Source organism: Schistocerca serialis, chromosome 1 (assembly GCF_023864345.2).
Source record: "Schistocerca serialis cubense isolate TAMUIC-IGC-003099 chromosome 1, iqSchSeri2.2, whole genome shotgun sequence".
In the NCBI taxonomy this organism is placed as follows: Eukaryota; Metazoa; Arthropoda; class Insecta; order Orthoptera; family Acrididae; genus Schistocerca; species Schistocerca serialis.
Window position 1 is genome coordinate 129,165,057 of NC_064638.1, and position 16,735 is coordinate 129,181,791.

General features: G+C 46.6%; 1 protein-coding gene across 4 annotated transcripts in view; it reads left to right on the forward strand.

Annotated features, from left to right (window-relative positions):
* LOC126464102 (rhotekin-like) overlaps window positions 1-16,735 on the forward strand; it is a 755,639-nt gene that overhangs the window by 94,432 nt on the left and 644,472 nt on the right. For 3 of the 4 annotated variants that reach the window (XR_007585963.1, XM_050096209.1, XM_050096211.1), the window contains exon 1: window positions 14,351-14,692. The exons of the other annotated variant lie outside the window; for it this stretch is intronic. Coding sequence is in view for 2 of the 3 variants with exons in the window: in XM_050096209.1 (XP_049952166.1) it covers window positions 14,498-14,692 (195 nt within the window). In the remaining variant the exon portion in view is untranslated. Of the gene's footprint in view, window positions 1-14,350; window positions 14,693-16,735 lie in introns of those variants that run through there. 4 annotated transcript variants of the gene reach the window in all.

The window sequence follows — 16,735 nt, forward strand, 5'->3', positions numbered from 1 at the left end:
CCATGTTTGGCGACATCGCCTTGAACGCTCATTGGAAGTATGCATTCGTCATCGACATACTGGCGTATCACTTGGCGTGATGGTATGGGGTGCCATTGGTTACACATCTCGGTCACCTCTTGTTCGCATTGACGGCACTTTGAACAGTGGACGTTACATTTCAGATGTGTTACGACCCGTGGCTCTACTCTCTATTCGATCCCTGCCAAACCCTATATTTCAGCAGGATAATGCACGACTGCATGTTTCAGGTCCTGTACGGGCCTTTCTGGATACAGAAAATGTTCGACTGCTGCCCTGGCCAGCACATTCTCCAGATCTCTCACCAATTGAAAACGTCTGGTCAATGGTGGCCGAGCAACTGGCTCGTCACAATACGCCAGTCACTACTCTTGATGAACTGTGGTATCGTGTTGAAGCTGCATGGGCAGCTGTACCTGTCCACGCCATCCAAGCTCTGTTTGACTCAATGCCCAGGCGTATCAAGGCCGTTATTACGGGTACTGATTTCTCAGGATGTATGCACCCAAATTGCGTGAAAATGTAATCACATGTCAGTTCTAGTATAATATATTTGTCAAATGAGTACCCGTTTATCATCTGCATTTCTTCTTGGTGTAGCAATTTTAATGGCCGGTAGTTACCTAGGAATTACAATTACGAGCAACTTAAATTGGAAAGACCACATAGATAATATTGTGGGGAAGACGAATCAAAGACTGTGCTTTGTGTGCAGAACACCTAGAAGATGCGTCAAACCCGCTAAAGAGACAGTCTACATTACACTTGTCCGTCCTCTGCTGGAATATTGCTGCGCGGTATGGGATCCTTGCCGGATAGGATTGACGGAGGACATCGAAAAAGTGCAAAGAAGGCCAGCTCGTTTCGTGTTATCGCGGGATAGGGGTGAGAGTGTCACTAATACGATACGCGAGTTGGGGTGGCAGTCACTGAAACAAAGGCGGTTTTCTTTGCGTCGAGATCTATTTACGAAAATTCAATCACCAACTTTCTCTTCCGAATGCGTAAATATTTTGTTGACACCCACCTACGTAGGGAGAAATGGTTCAATTGGCTCTGAGTACTATGGGACTTAACTTCTGAGGTCATCAGTCCCCTAGAACTACTTAAACCTAACGAACCTAGGGACATCACACACATCCATGCCCGAGGCAGGATTCGAACCTGCGGCCGTAGCGGCATCGCGGTTCCAGATTGACGCGCCTAGAACCGCTCGGCCACAACGGCCGGCGTAGGGAGAAATGATCATCATAATAAAATAAGAGAAATCAGAGCTAGAATGGAAAGATTTAGGTGTTCCTTTTTCCCACGCGCCATTCGAGAGTGGAATGGTAGAGAAGTAGTGTGAAAATGGTTCGATGAACCCTCTGCCAGGCACGTAACTGTGAACTGCAGAGTAACCATGTAGATGTAGGCCGCCTTGACCAGGTGCGCCAACGCCACTGCTGTCTCGTGTGTAACTCAACAGGCTCCTTAAACTTTGAACCAAGATTTCTCAGAAAACTCTTCAGAAGCGACTCGTTTTAGAGCGGTATTTGCTAGACAAGTGTGCTACAGTTGGGTGTGTGCCTCCCCTGTCAGTGAGTGTTTGTGTGGCGCGGATGTCGCCACGGTCCACGGCCGTCGTGTGCTGAGCTGGCCGGCAACGCGTTTACCTCTGGGAGGAGACCGGAAGGCGCTCGCCCGGTGTGACACGATGTGGCGCCACCTCCACTCTTCTGTTCTGTTCTGCTCTGCTGTCCCTACCCAGCCCTCCACTGTCGTGTTACGGAAACTGCCTCAGCGTGTCGTGCTTCCATTATCTGTAGCGTTCACGTCCGGAAACACACGGGCCGATCTAACTGGCAGTGAGACACAGGTCAAGACCCGTCCCCAAATCAAAAACTCGTGTGCTACCCTCGAAACTTATACGTGACGTTTGTTTCTTTAATTCATTTCTTTATAGACCTGTGTTGTTTGAATAATTTACTAACTCACATCCAATCGAATGAAGTCCTTTCCGAGCACTAACAAGGGAATCCCCCATCCCACCCCCCTCAGATTTAGTTATAAGTTGTCACAGTGGATAGGCCTTGAAAAACTGAACACAGATCAATCGAGAAAACAGGAAGAAGTTGTGTGGAACTATGAAAAAAATAAGCAAAATATACAAACTGAGTATTCCATCTGCAAGATAGGTAACAACAAGGATTTGTGAGGTCAGGAGGCCGGCTGCGGTGGTCTAGTGGTTCTAGGCGCTCAGTCCGGAGCCGCGCGACTGCTACGGTCGCAGGTTCGAATCCTGCCTCGGGCATGGCTGTGTGTGATGTCCTTAGGTTAGTTAGGTTTAATTAGTTCTAAGTTCTAGGGGACTGATGCCCATAGATGTTAAGTCCCATAGTGCTCAGAGCCATTTGAACCATTTTGAGGTCAGGAGCGCCGTGGTCCCGTGGTTAGCGTGAGCATCTGCGGAACGAGAGGTCCTTGGTTCAAGTTTTCCCTCGAGTGAAAAGTTTACTTTTTTTATTTTCGCAAAGTTATGATCTGTCCGTTCACTCATTGACGTCTCTGTTCACTGTAATAAGTTTAGTGTCTGTGTTTTGCGACCGCACCGCAAAACCGTGCGATTAGTAGACGATAGGACGTGCCTCTCCAGTGGGAACCGAAAACATTTGATCGCAAGGTCATAGGTTAACCGATTTCTCCACAGGAAAACACGTCTGATATAATCCATACGACACTGGTGATGGCATGTGCGTCACATGACAGGAATATGTTGTCGACCCACCTAACTTGTACGCCGGCCGGAGTGGCCGAGCGGTTCTAGGCGCTTCAGTCTGGAACCACGCGACCGCTACGGTCGCAGGTTCGAATCCTGCCTCGGGCATGGATGTGTGTGTTGTCCTTAGGTTAGTTAGGTTTAAGTAGTTCTAAGTTCTAGGGGACTGATGACCTCAGATGTTAAGTCCCATAGTGCTCAGAGCCATGTTTGAACCTAACTTGTACACTTGGCGAATGGGTAAAAAGATTCTTCTACCTTGCCCGATTTAGATTTTCTTGTGGATGTGATGATCACTCCCAAAAAAGTGATGAAAACATGTTTGTCAATTGCAACAAATGAATGCAACAGTTTCACAGTCGCACAGCTTTCCCTGTGCTCTGTCAAAACATATGTTTTTAACGTTTTCAATTTTTTCCGTTTAGGTGTAGTGTCCCCATACTACGGCGCAGTTACCTCGCATCGGACGGACGGACGGACAGATGATAATTGTCTGAAAATAGAAAATTGAACTTTCCACTCGAGGGAAGACTTGAACCAAGGACCTGTCGTTCCGCAGCTGCTCACGCTAACTACAGGACCACGGCGCTCCTGAGCTCACACTATCCTTGATGTAGCCTATCTTGCGCATGGACCCCTCAGTTTGTATATTTTGCTTCTTTTTTTCAAAGTTCCACACAACTTCTTCCTGTTTTCTCGACTGATATGAGTTCATTTTTTCAAGGCCTGCCCACTGTGTCAACTTATAACTAAATCTGGGGGGGGGGGGGGGGGGGGGGTGCGATGAGGAGGTTCCCTTGCAAGCATCGTTTCGGAGCACGCGACTGGGGCAACAACAGCAAGTCAGCAGTAGCCGAACGCACCACGCAGGGGGCCCGGGTTCGATTCCCGGCAGGGGACGGGGTGTTGTGTGTCCATTTTCATCATCATTGACTCGCAAGTCGCTGATGTGGTGTCAGCTAAAAAGGACTTGGAATACGGCTGCCGAACTTGCCCCTAGTGGGGCCACCCGGCCAACAATGCTACACGATCATTTCATTTCCCCTGACAAGTGCCATTTTCGTGACCTCATCGCGCTGGCGGCAGTTTGTCGCCTTCGTGCAGCACTGGTATCCATCGATTTCACCAGTGCCTTTGATCGCGTTCGACACCCATTCCTCCTCATGGTGGAGACACGTATGGGGTTCCCATTATTCTTTGTCGATGCCATTCGCCGGTGACTACTTCCCGCGGTCCCTGTGGTACAAGTTAATGGGAGGCTTGCAGGACCGATTCCTATATGCCGTTCTGTGCGTCAAGGGTGCCCTATGTCTACTTTACTATATGCCATTGCACTTGAGCCCCTCATCACTGGTCTTAGCTCTAGACTGCAGGGTCTCACCTTACGCAACTGCACCTTTCACTGCAGGGCTTATGCGGACGACCTCCTCTTTCTCACCTCCTCTAACACGGAACTCAATGACACCATCCAAAGGACCCATCAGTATGGACGTCTTTTTTGTAGCATTCTTAATGTCCGTAAATGATGCACATTGGGCTCGGCCTCCCGGCTATGGTACCAACCCCACTCCCAGTCAGTACCACCCTTCGTTACTTGGGTATCAAATTTACGAGCTCCACACACCGCACAGTGGCCCTCGCTTACCGGCGGCTTTTGCAGTCGATTCGGCACCATGTCCGCGGTGAAGTGCACCGTAACTTAAACCAACTCCAAGGTGTGTCATATGTCATCATGTATGTCGCCCCTAAACTGGTACACGTCGCCCAAATCCTCCCAATACCGTTAGTCCTTGGCCGCCGCATCCAATCAACCTTTGGATATTTCGTGTCAGCAGGGGCACTTTCCAATGTCCACTACAACACTCTAACACCGCCTCCTGCAAAAGGTGGCCTCGGACTCGTCAACGTGTGGGCACGACCTTCTGCACTCTTTGTCCATACTATGTTGCGGCACTGGCGGGGGCCGATTCCGTCCTTATCACGCAGTTTGGTTCCAATGGCTCTGAGCACTATGCGACTTAACTTCTGAGGTCATCAGTCGCCTAGAACTTAGAACTAATCAAACCTAACTAACCTAAGGACATCATACACATCCACGCCCGATGCAGGATTCGAACCTGCGACGGTAGCGGTCGCTCGGCTCCAGACTGCAGCGCTTAGAACCGCACGGCCACTCCGGCCGGCTCACGCAGTTTCTTAGATATCCTCCGACCAGCTTCTCTCGATCCACCGATCAATGTGGCACCTACTTCTCCATTAGTGTATCACGTCGCCAATTGTTTCATAGCACTCAGCTACGTTCGGGCCGATCTTCCAGTCACCCGTCCTCCCCGTACAAAAGATTATTATCGTTTGCTTTTGCTGTCCAACCCTTGCGAACCCATGGTACTACAGCTCCCTTACATTAACTGGCGAACGGTTTGGGGGTGTGTGCATGCACCATTTTCACCGTCGTCTGTGTCTACACTCTGGTATGTTTTAGTCTATGGCAAATTCCCGACTAATAGTCGATTTTATCGCTTAGGACTGGCCACCTCCCCACTTGGCTCTGACTGTCAGCTCGAAGACACTGACGAGCACCGTCTTACGTGCCCCCTCAAACGAAACGTATGGTTCCTCATCCAACGAATCGTGAGCTTTTACCTCCGTGCCTCGCCAACGACGGTAACCCCAGATTTCTTGTTGTTGCCCCAGATATTTCACTACCGTCTTGCTAAACACCATACACTCATCTGGTTTCGAGGACAGGCTTTAGAATACCTCTTTCAGAGTGGTCCGCATACAGTCCTTGACTTTTGGTTCAAAGTTGTGACCGCGCATAGCACCCTCAACCGATAACCATCTTCCGGCCAAATTTTTGCCGGTTATCTCCGCAACGCTTCCTTAACCCCCCCTCAAAGTTGGGGTGTGCCATGCCTATCCGTCACATGATGCAACACACTCTACCCACGTTCTCATGCATCGACAAAAAAAAAAGTGAAAAGACAGACTATGTTATATTTTGTAGTATTTAATGTTTTTCTAATATTTTTGTTAAACTGAAAATGATGTATATGTTTAAATTGTACCTTGAAGAACTGTTGCATTGTGTATATATATAAGTACTGTTAGTTTGTTCAATAAAGATTATTGCACAAAAAAAAACACCAATCGGCCGCTTGCGTTCGTCAACCTTTGGCTACCCTAAACCTCGCTTCACCGGCATAAACAAACGGCTCCAAGATAACTGGTGTTTGGCGGTGACGCCTAGCTGCAGGGGAGCGCTACCCACTGTCTTTTAAACAGTCCACCTACCTGGATAGTTTTCAGTGTGTCTGCTCCTTGACTCTGCGATGATAGATATTGGTTTAGCCGACAAAAGTAGCGTTGACAATATCGACTAAATACCTACCACGCAAAGGCCACATAACTCCAGCACTTGGGCAGTAGCTGAAAGTTAGTTAAACTACTGGACTTCGAAATTCTTGCATGACTCGTTTGAAAAAATATCTGAAATTTTATTTAAGCTGGTTTACTGTCTTTAAAACACATAAATGGCTATAAGTCCGTATTTATTATCCCGACATCATTATGCAATGTTAACGACGTCTCTGTTACAAGCGCATACCCAAAAGCAGCCAGAAGATATTTAGTCCGACACGATATTTTGAACGTCCTAAACAGTCACCCACGACCACTTGCCAGTTTACACATTCAGTCGTTCAGCAGGCTTCTTGTACAGAAGTGTTCGCCATAATGTCTTGTTATCTGCACGAAACACGCCACGCGGAGTTTATGAACGACTTGAAATGTTCACGCTCGTATATCTCCTAAAATAAATCACTCAGACTTTCAAAAAATACTCAGTACTGTAGTCACTCTTCGTCAACGACATGAAAACCGATCAGACTCGCCAATTTCTTCATTTTGGTACAAATTTTATGAGCGCGGTTCAACATAGTTGTTTAGCAGAAGACCAGCGACTATCGCGATTCATAGATGTGAGGCACAAAGCCCTACTCAAACGCGTTGGAAATGCTGAATTGAAATCTCGTTATTCCGTAACTAAATAAAATTTAATGAAAATAAAATACGATTTCCCTCCAGAAAATAAATTACTAATAAATTTGATACTCAACGCCCCTTCTGGCTACCTTTTACAAAATCAAGCTAGATCGGACATACATTACATCACAAATTCCCCTACTGCACAATAAGTTTCTCAAACATACATTTACAGAGTTTCAGTAAAATATCACATTCCCAAGTTACATATGTCTTCCATTCACTCTCTGACTCTCCAAAACACGAGGAAACAATAATTCTGAAAAGTACTTTTAATTACGTCAGAAATATGTGGCACTGGAACTAAAGAAAATTCCAGAAAATTAGATTATATAAACTTACCCTCTTGGTTGTAGTTTCAATTGATACTATAGTTGAATACATTACAGTCCCTAACTCCGTTTCACAATGCCAGCACTGTTATTATGTGTTTTGCGTAAAAAATTATATCTCCGAAAGTATTGAAGTTATTGATTTCAAATTTTAACAGTGTGGTTGTGTTATCCGTAGAATTTGGTATACAAAGTATGAAAATGGTCGATTAATATTTAATAGCACTTCTTCAGATTCGTAGAGAGTATGTGTAACGTGTTGCACACGGCATCAGTCAAGTACACGGCTCGCTTGGCCCAGTAGCCGGCGCCAGCCGTGGCAGCGTGAGGATGTTCCCAATTAATTCAGAACTTTTTGGCCAAACACAACACGCTGTGCTTTGTCAGCATCCCTGTTCCCCTGACCCAGCACCGACTGACTTCTGGATTTTTCCAAACTGAAAGGGACCAGATTTCAGAGCAGGGAAGACATTACGCGGAAGTCGGTGGAGCAGAGCTGCGCATCATACCAAAAGATGCTTTCCAGCGATGCTCCCAGTAGTGGTAGCTCTGTTGGGAGAGGCGTGCAGAAGCTGAAAGGGACTGCTTTGAAGGAGACTAGTATCATCGCAGCTGTAAAAAGGCTGATTTTATAAATAAAAGACGGATAATTTTTGAACAGCCCTCGTACAGGCATCCCGAGGCCGACTGTTAGTTAATAATTTTTTAAAGAACACAGCTGCAATGACAATCAATGTGAATAAACATCTGTCAGTCTCTGTGGCTGTTGATTAAAGTACATAAAAATGTAGCAGTCTGCCAGTTTCTGGCCAGCGTCTGTGGCCGAACGGTTCTAGGCGCTTCAGTCCGCAACCGCGCTGCTGCTACGGTCGCAGGTTCGAATCCTGCCTCGGGCGTGGATGTGTGTGGTGTCCTTAGGTTAGTTAGGTTTAGGTAGTTTTAAGTTCTAGGCGACTGATTACCTCAGATGTTAAGTCCCATAGTGCTCGGAGCCATGTGAACCATTTGAACCTCATAGAATGTTGCCGTTTATGTTATCGACTGTGTGGTAACACGTTCTTTGACATTGTCGTTGTTACTGAATTTTTGAGCATTGAGGAACGTTTTCAGGGGTAAAACGAGATAGAAGTCGTTAAGGCTCGGCTCTGAGCACTATGGGACTTAACATCTGTGGTCATCACTCCCCTAGAACTTAGAACTACTTAAACCTAACTGACCTAAGGACATCACACAAATCCATGCCCGAGGCAGGATTCGAACCTGCGACCGTAGCAGTCGCGCGGTTCCGGACTGAGCGCCTAGAACCGCTAGACCACCGCAAGTCGTTAAGGACGAGGTCCAGGCAGTACACGGTATTGTCAAATTAGCTCTAGCGAATATCCAGTAATAGTTGTGTCTTGTTCGTAGTGTGGGATTGAGCAGTACGAAACAAAACAGCACCGCTTGTGAGATTCTGGTTTGCGTGGTGCCGTGACATACGCGTCTCATAGTAAAGATTTGCAATTATTATTTCACCCCAGTCTCTTCCGCAGTTAAAGGCTACACCACCTAATGAGCAGTATAAAGTTCGAATAAAATTGTTTTTTGTAATAGGCCTCATCATTATCAACACTAAAAAGACTAAAATGCCGAGGTTTCGGCCGTCTTTGCAGCGGTTCTCCTCAGGATGAATAACTTCTTTGCAGCTGCCCTCTTCAGGTCGACTAATTGCAGGCTTGTGGTGATGATCTTCCATTAAAAGCCGGCCGAAGTGGCCGTGCGGTTAAAGGCGCTGCAGTCTGGAACCGCAAGACCGCTACGGTCGCAGGTTCGAATCCTGCCTCGGGCATGGATGTTTGTGATGTCCTTAGGTTAGTTAGGTTTAACTAGTTCTAAGTTCTAGGGGACTAATGACCTCAGCAGTTGAGTCCCATAGTGCTCAGAGCCATTTTTGTCTTCCATTAAATGATGTCTTATGTCAGTTGGCCAGTGGCTACTGACGGCACATTCTCAAACATCGATGATAAAATCTTCTCGGGTTGACTGCCGTATGTGTTGTTTTCTAGCAACGTTTCAGCAAGTTACTTACTTGCCATCTTCAGGCGAAGAAACTTGCTGAAACGTTGCCGGGAAACAACACATTGACTCGGCTGTCAACCCGAGAAGATTTTGTCATCGAGATTCGCCGAGAAAGTCTGCATTCTCATTCTCAGTGTCGTTGCGCAGTTGTACGTAAAGGTCGCTATGGAGAAGTGGTTGGTACGGTAGCTATTACCTGGGGGTACTGTGGCACGGAATCGGCAGATTGTACCCACGGATGCTGTATAATGTGAAAGCATGAAATTTATCGAAAACTACTCACGTTTTCAATTTACCCGTTATGAGATACCGTGTAGCTGTGCGATGGGATTAAGGCATCTCTGACACAAACCATTTTAAGTTTGTGGAGGAATTTGTTTCCTGTGTCTGCTAAAGAATATTTGGGATCCAGATGTTGAGGGGGGGGGGGGAGGGGGGACATGATAAAAGACACACATAAAATATCTCAGCCACGGAGAGAAAGCGGGAATCATTAGGGCCTGCTGCTGTAAATGAACCAGCACCACACGTTCATCATCGCGGAGTGAAATCGACAAAAACGGTCGCGCGGCTGTCGTGTGTTTTTGGTACTGGATGCAGCCGTCGCCTCGCAGCAAGTACACGGGGCATAACGTGAGAAGCGAGCAGCGCCCCACCCCTCCCACCCCCCCCCCCCCATCCCAGTTTGAAACCTAACTGCGTTGCTGAGTACGGTTCTGCATCTACATACCATTTATATACACCGGAAGCCACCATACGGCGCTTGGCTGAGTGTATCTTCTACCACTTCTAGTCATTCACTTTCCTGTTCCAGTCGCAAATGGAGCTAGGGTGAAGTAACTGTCTGTATACCTCCGTACGAGCCCTGATTTCTCTTAGCTTACACTCGTTCCCCATTCGCGAAATGTTCGTTGGCGGCGGTGGAATAGTCCAACTGTCAGATGCAAATGCCACTTCTCTAAGCTACTTCAACAGTGTTCCGCCCAAAGAACGACGACTGCCCTCCAAAAATTCCCATTCGATTTCACAAAGCAGCTCCGTAACACTGGCATTCTGATAGAAGCTACTACTAACAAATCTAGCAGCACACTTTTGAATTACTTCGTTGTGTTCCTTTAATCCGACCTGGTGGGGTTCCCAGACACTCGAACAGTACTCAAGAATGTACAGCACAAGTGTTCTTTACGCAATCTGCTTTACAGATGAGCTACATTTCCTCAGAATTCTCCCAATAAACCATAATCAACCATTCACCTTCCCTACATGCTTGTTCAATTTCATTCCTCTTTGCAACTTTTTTAGATATTTAGCAGAAGTGTCAAACAGAAAATCACTAATACTGTATTAGAACATTAGATGATGTTTCTCTATTCATCTGCATAAACTTACAATTTTCTACATTTAGAGCAAGCCACCATTCAGCACACGAAACAGAAGCTGGGTTGGGGGGATGGGGGGGGGGGGGGGAGGGGGGGAATCTGCAGTCAGCTATTGTGTGAGCACGAGCACTTGTTTCGGCGCACTATCCATATATTTGTTCATATTATTTATTTTAAATTTGGCATGCCGATGATCTTCGCGTGCATATTCGTGATGTGACACGACACATAGCACAGGCGGAGGAAATTATCTGAGTATGCAGAGCAGGATCTGGAGATAGTAACGTAGTCTCACCAAAACTGGTTATCGAACTAAATACTTTACTAGCGATTTTGACTTTTTGAAGTTTTTTTAGTTTATTGTTCAGTAGCACTTTAACGAGTTGCTATGTAATTTATCCAGATCATGTGATGACGACTTGATGAGAAGTCGAAACTGGTTATAATAACACTTTGGTGAAGTCGGGCTGAAAAACAATAAATAAAAGAACATCTTGTGTAAGAGAGCCGCTGTGTTCCGCTATCGCAGGATGCCCAGTCTGGCTAGATGTAGTTAGAATCTAGGGGAATGTAGTGACGTTAAAGGAGACATAGAAAGGTTCAGAGCAAAAAACATCAGACTGGTGGATGTATCCAACGAGAATGCAAGAACTACAGGAAGAGTGTTCATGGTGTAGGACCGAGTACCACCATACCAGAGAAAGAGAAAGGAATTTAAGAAAAGTCAGTTGTATAATCGTAGCTGCAGAAACGAGCAAATCCATACAAATTATAAAAATGGGTGTACGTATAGATGTATTTTTCACATCTCCTGAACCACAGGACCGATTCCAACCGAACTTCGTACACATCTCACTTACTGTCTGCAAAGAATCACCGTAGGATTAGGAACCACCCTTCTATCAAAAGGGTGAGGGGTAGGGGTGAAAAAGCAGTGCACCGACGACGCGCGAATACCCATACTGTAGTCGTCCAGTATTTGAGAATGATAACACTTGGAAAGTAGCAACAAACCTTACACATAATTTCAAACCCCGACGAAACTTTTTCTCGCTGAAGAGGGGAAAAGGAAAAAATAGTTTATCGTTTACTAGATTTTCGCTGTTCATACTGTAATACTGCCGCATGAATCGCGACGTTTTAATTTCTTTCTGAAATGAAATCAAATTCGTGTGGCCAGATCGTCCCGGCGGGTAGACGCCACTTCGGCGACTTGCGCGACCATGAGGATGAAATGATGATGATGAAGACTACACTAACACCCAGCCCCTGAGGAGAGAAAATCTCCAGCCCAGCTGGGAGTCGAACCCGGGCCCCCGGTGTGACAAACCGGCGCGCTGTCCACTTTTTTTCCATATTGTTCGTTGAATTTGTTCGGTGTTGATGTCCCATAACACCCCTTCAAGTTCAGTGTTGAGCCGTTACTCAGTTTCTTATTACAGAGGACAGCTAACCGCCTGACTGAACACATTGAGCTACCGTGCCGGCTTCCACTCACCTATTGTGGCGGACAATTTGTTATTCATTTCCTACTAACTGTATTCGTGATACATTCGGCAGACAGTATTTACCACTGAATGCGCGAGAAAAACTACAGCATTGTACGTGACTCAGGTCAGAAGATATCATATCGCAAACACAGAGTTCCGTGAAAAACTCCCGCATGTACAAGACATTTGATGGAAAGAGGGGATAGTCACAGATAGGAGGAAGAGGAGGAGGAGATGGATAGAGAGAGGGGAAGGGGGCAATGGACACAAAAAGGAAATAGGAGGAGATGGACAGAGACGGGGAGGGGGGGGGGGGAAGAGAGGGGCAGAGAGAGGGGGAGCAGGAGATAAAAAGACAGAGAGGTAAAAGGAAATTAAGGGAAGACGAAATGGACAGAGAGCAGGGAGAGGAGGAGATGGCCAAAGAAAGGAAAGCGGAAGGAATAGGCACAGAGAGGAGGAGGAGGAGGAGGAAGAAGAGGAGAAGAGATGGACAGAGGGGGTGGAGCAATGTATAGAGAAAAGAAAGAAGAGAACAGAAACAGGGGATGAAGAGATACGCAGAGAGGGGGGAGGAAGAGATGAACGTGTAGAGGGGGAAGAAGAAAAGGACATGGAAAAGAAAGAGGAGATGCACAGAGAGAGTGGGAGGAGGAGATGATCTGAGAGGAACGGCGGAGATGAAATGAGGTAGGGCAGGGCGAAATGGAGGGGAGAGGAGGAGATGGACAGAGAAAGCAAAGAGGAAGACGGACAAAGAAGTGAGAGGAGGAGAGTGACAGAGGGAGACGAAGAGATGGAATGAAACGTCCCCTTAGAAAAATTAATGAATTACTGTGCTGATAAATCCCCACGTTATTTGATTTTCAAACAGCTGAGCAAAACTGAACGTACTCAGACATTCACTAAAGTGACACACAATATTTTTAGCCCAACGCAATCTGACTTTCAGTAATTCCTACAAAAGAATGGCCCTGACTAACAATAACCTATACCTTTCATGAATTCTTACCTCACAAAAATCTTCGTTACTCGAACTACTGCAATACAGCGAGCGCCACTACTGCCAGCTAAATAAAAGATTCTAACTACTGAAGGCACTAACTACTGATAGGCATAGTTAGCAAATGAAAGATTTTGATAGAGAACAAACAATATATTTACCTTAATAGTGTTCAAAAGTCTTAATTTATATAGCAGTTCATGATATCCAGTCTTACAAATTTACTCTTTCTGATGGACACAGGTCCAGATCATCCGCTCTCAAAACTCCGGCATCTCGCCCCCCCCCCCCCCCCCCCACATCCTCCACTGCTGGCGGCTCACCTCCAACTCTGCAACGCTACGCGCTGTTCGCATGCCACTGCCCAACACTACAATAGCGAATATTCCAACAATGCCAACCAGCCACAGACTGTACACAGCACAGCCAGTGATTTTCATACAGAGCGCTACGTGGCGTTACCAATAAAAAAAACCTAAACAGCCTACTTACAGGAATTTTCGGGGGGGGGGGGGGGGGAGAGTAGATTGACAGAGAGGGGAACGGAAAAGATGAACAGAGAGACGTGCAGGAGGGCAGGAGGAGGTAGACAGAGACATAGGAGAAAGGAGGACATGGACTAATGGAAGACTGGAATAAATGCATGCTCGGGCAATGCTGGGTACTGGACTAATGATATGAAATGATCGTATGGCATTAATACCCGGCAGTCCGCACCTGGGGAAGTTGCAAGTCTTTTCAGATGACGCCACACTGGGCGATTGCATGTTGATGATTATGAAATCATCACCCAGTCTCCGAGCGGAGAAAATCTCCGACCCAGCCAAGAATCGAAACTGGACCTGCTGCATGGCAGTAAGATGCGCCGACCACTCAGTAACGGGGCGGGAAACACAGCTAGTAAATAAATAAAAGGTGACAGAATTTGCGATGTGCTACTGTGCGCGCACCGTAAGTAACCACTCCCCGCGGGCAATGCTCCCGGCGTTAGGTGTATGTTTACAACTTTCGGAAGATGCCGGTACTGAGAAGACCTCGTTGCTTACAGTCTAGACGTCGGTGGCGGCGCGAGTCCTTTCTCATTTGGATTCCGAGAGCGCGTGAGCGGTAATAGAACGTTATTAGTGGCCCCGGCTGGCCCGCTCATTCGCGTGACAGGGCGGCCCGTGCGCGACGTCGGAGGCGGTGCCAGCGCCGCGAGCGGCGGCCGCGCGAAGCTGGAGCTGGGCGGCGAGCGGGCGCGCTCAGTTTGCGCCCAGCCGCCGTCGTAAGTGGACGCGTGTGACACCTCAGCGCAGCGAGCCGCCCGCGCGCGCCGACAGCCGACTCTTCTGCGGGGCCGCGTTGTGATGTGACTGAAGAAGGGCGACGACGCTACGCGACCGCGTGCTCCGCCTGCCGCCGCCGCCGTCATGGACTCGTGCCTGCCACTGGCGGCACTCAGCCTCCGGGATGGGGGCGCGCGATCCGCCGCCAGGCCACTCTCGCAGGGCGCCCACTCGCCCAACGGCAACCACCTGCAGCCGCCGCCCGACAACTGCGGGCGCATCGAAATCCTCCAGGACCTCGACCTCTACTACATCAGGCAGATCGCCCATAACCTCAAGGTAAAGCTCCCAGTGCCGCCGCATGTTTGTAAACATTGGACCCTGCTGCACCGTGGACCCTTGCCGGCACTGATACCTCTCGAGCTCGTGACCAGACAGACATATCGCCCGATTGGATCTCAGATGCATCTGCGATATTGCCTTTGCAATAAAACCATACTAACTTGGAAAAAAAAAATCGGCTAAAGTGCGAGTTGGACTCTCATACTGCCCCTCCAATGCGAGTATAATCAAGTGTAGAGACACTGCATCCACTCTCGGAATCGAAAATCTCGACGATTTTTGCCTGTAATCGATATTGATACTGGCAAGATATCGGCCTCAGGAATTCCAACACTTCCGAGAATGTTTTAATTTCACGTCCGATAACTAAAAACAAATATTTTTTCGTGTTATGTATTTACAAATTAACAATTTTTGGATTTTTTTCCTTTGATTATGCATTGAAACCTTACTTCTTGCCAAATTCCATGATTCTAGACCTTCGGGAAGTACACTATAAGGTTTGATGAGTGAGTTTTCGAATACAATATACGTTACATAAATGGCAGTATATTTTAGCTGCATTAACTTGAAAGCTAACGTTTGTTATACCGCCAAGAGACCATAGATCTAAGTATGAGACATAAATTTCAGCCTGATAGGTGTACTCGTTCCTGAGAAAAAATCATCTTAACAGACGGACCTGATAATAAATGACTAAAAATTTTCTTGTGGTACGATTACAAATCGACTACTTCTGAATGTTTTTCCTTTGTTCTATTGTGATCTTAGATCAACGGGAACTACTCTATAGGTTGTGATGAGCGAGCGAATTCTTAAGTATGAAAATGTGTGCCGTAAATGTCCGATTGCATAGACGTAGTTGCTTTCCTTTTTCACAAACTCAGATGCTTCCCTTTTTCACAGCGTCAAGGGCCTGTAGACCTTAGTGTGTGACATAAATTTCAACTTGATGTTTCTGCCTGTTCCTGAAAAGATGGGTTTCTAACATTTGCACAGGCAGAAAATAGACGCATGAAAAAGTTATCCTACAAGGGTTCCAGATTTTTTTATATATTTTTTTTTCCAATTGAGACTCGGAACCCTAAAAACCGCCGAAAGCTACTGATAAATAAATCTCTTATTAACTACAGGTTTCGGTCATATGATCATTTTCAGCTATAAAAATTTTATGGTCGGAACGGGTAACGTGAAGATGAACAGATGATAGAAACAACCAGTAAACAGGTATGGTGTAGGCATCATAATCAGAATTATTAAAATTTCTTACGGTTCAATGGCCTGGTTCAGAGCTTTCAATTGGACGCCACTTCGGCGACTTGCATGTCTGTAACGTACCCCAGTTATTCAACTGGCGAGGGGGACCTACAGTTTAACGTGGAATCCGACCCGCGTGTCGTATCTGGCGACTTCTCACGCCGTTGAGAGGTGAAGACTAGGTTAAAACAAACATTGAAAGATCCATCGTCCGACCTATATTCGATCTCGCGATCTCTCGCTTAACTGACGTACATGATGCGCAATGGAACCCTTGTTGGAGACTTGCCGATTGCTTAATACAGGCTTTTTATATTTAGTTTGCAGCGTTAATTTTTACGGCGAAATAGCGTTAAACATGTCAAAGAGCATTAAATATGGCGCAGACATAAATGTTGGACTGTGCTACAGATCAGATTGTCACCGCAAAGTTTATTTGGCATTTGTATCCCGCAAACAGAACACCACTTTCCCTCCTAAGATAGTCTGTCATAACAACATTGATTTCGGGGGGGGGGGGGGGGGGGGGATGATCCAGTATCACGGTCTAGACAATAGTTACTTTATCACCAGCTCTTGGCTGTGTGACTTGTTCCAAATACATGCGAGATATGGGCTATTACCTGCTGAAGATGCACATATACCACCCTAAAAGAGTTACAGTGTGATACTGCCACCCGCGTGTACATTTGGCTGTGACAACATACTAAACTTTTATCACTTTCTCCACGTCGTTTTCAAATTTGCCTCCACATCTAATATACGTCATTATAACATGTGAGA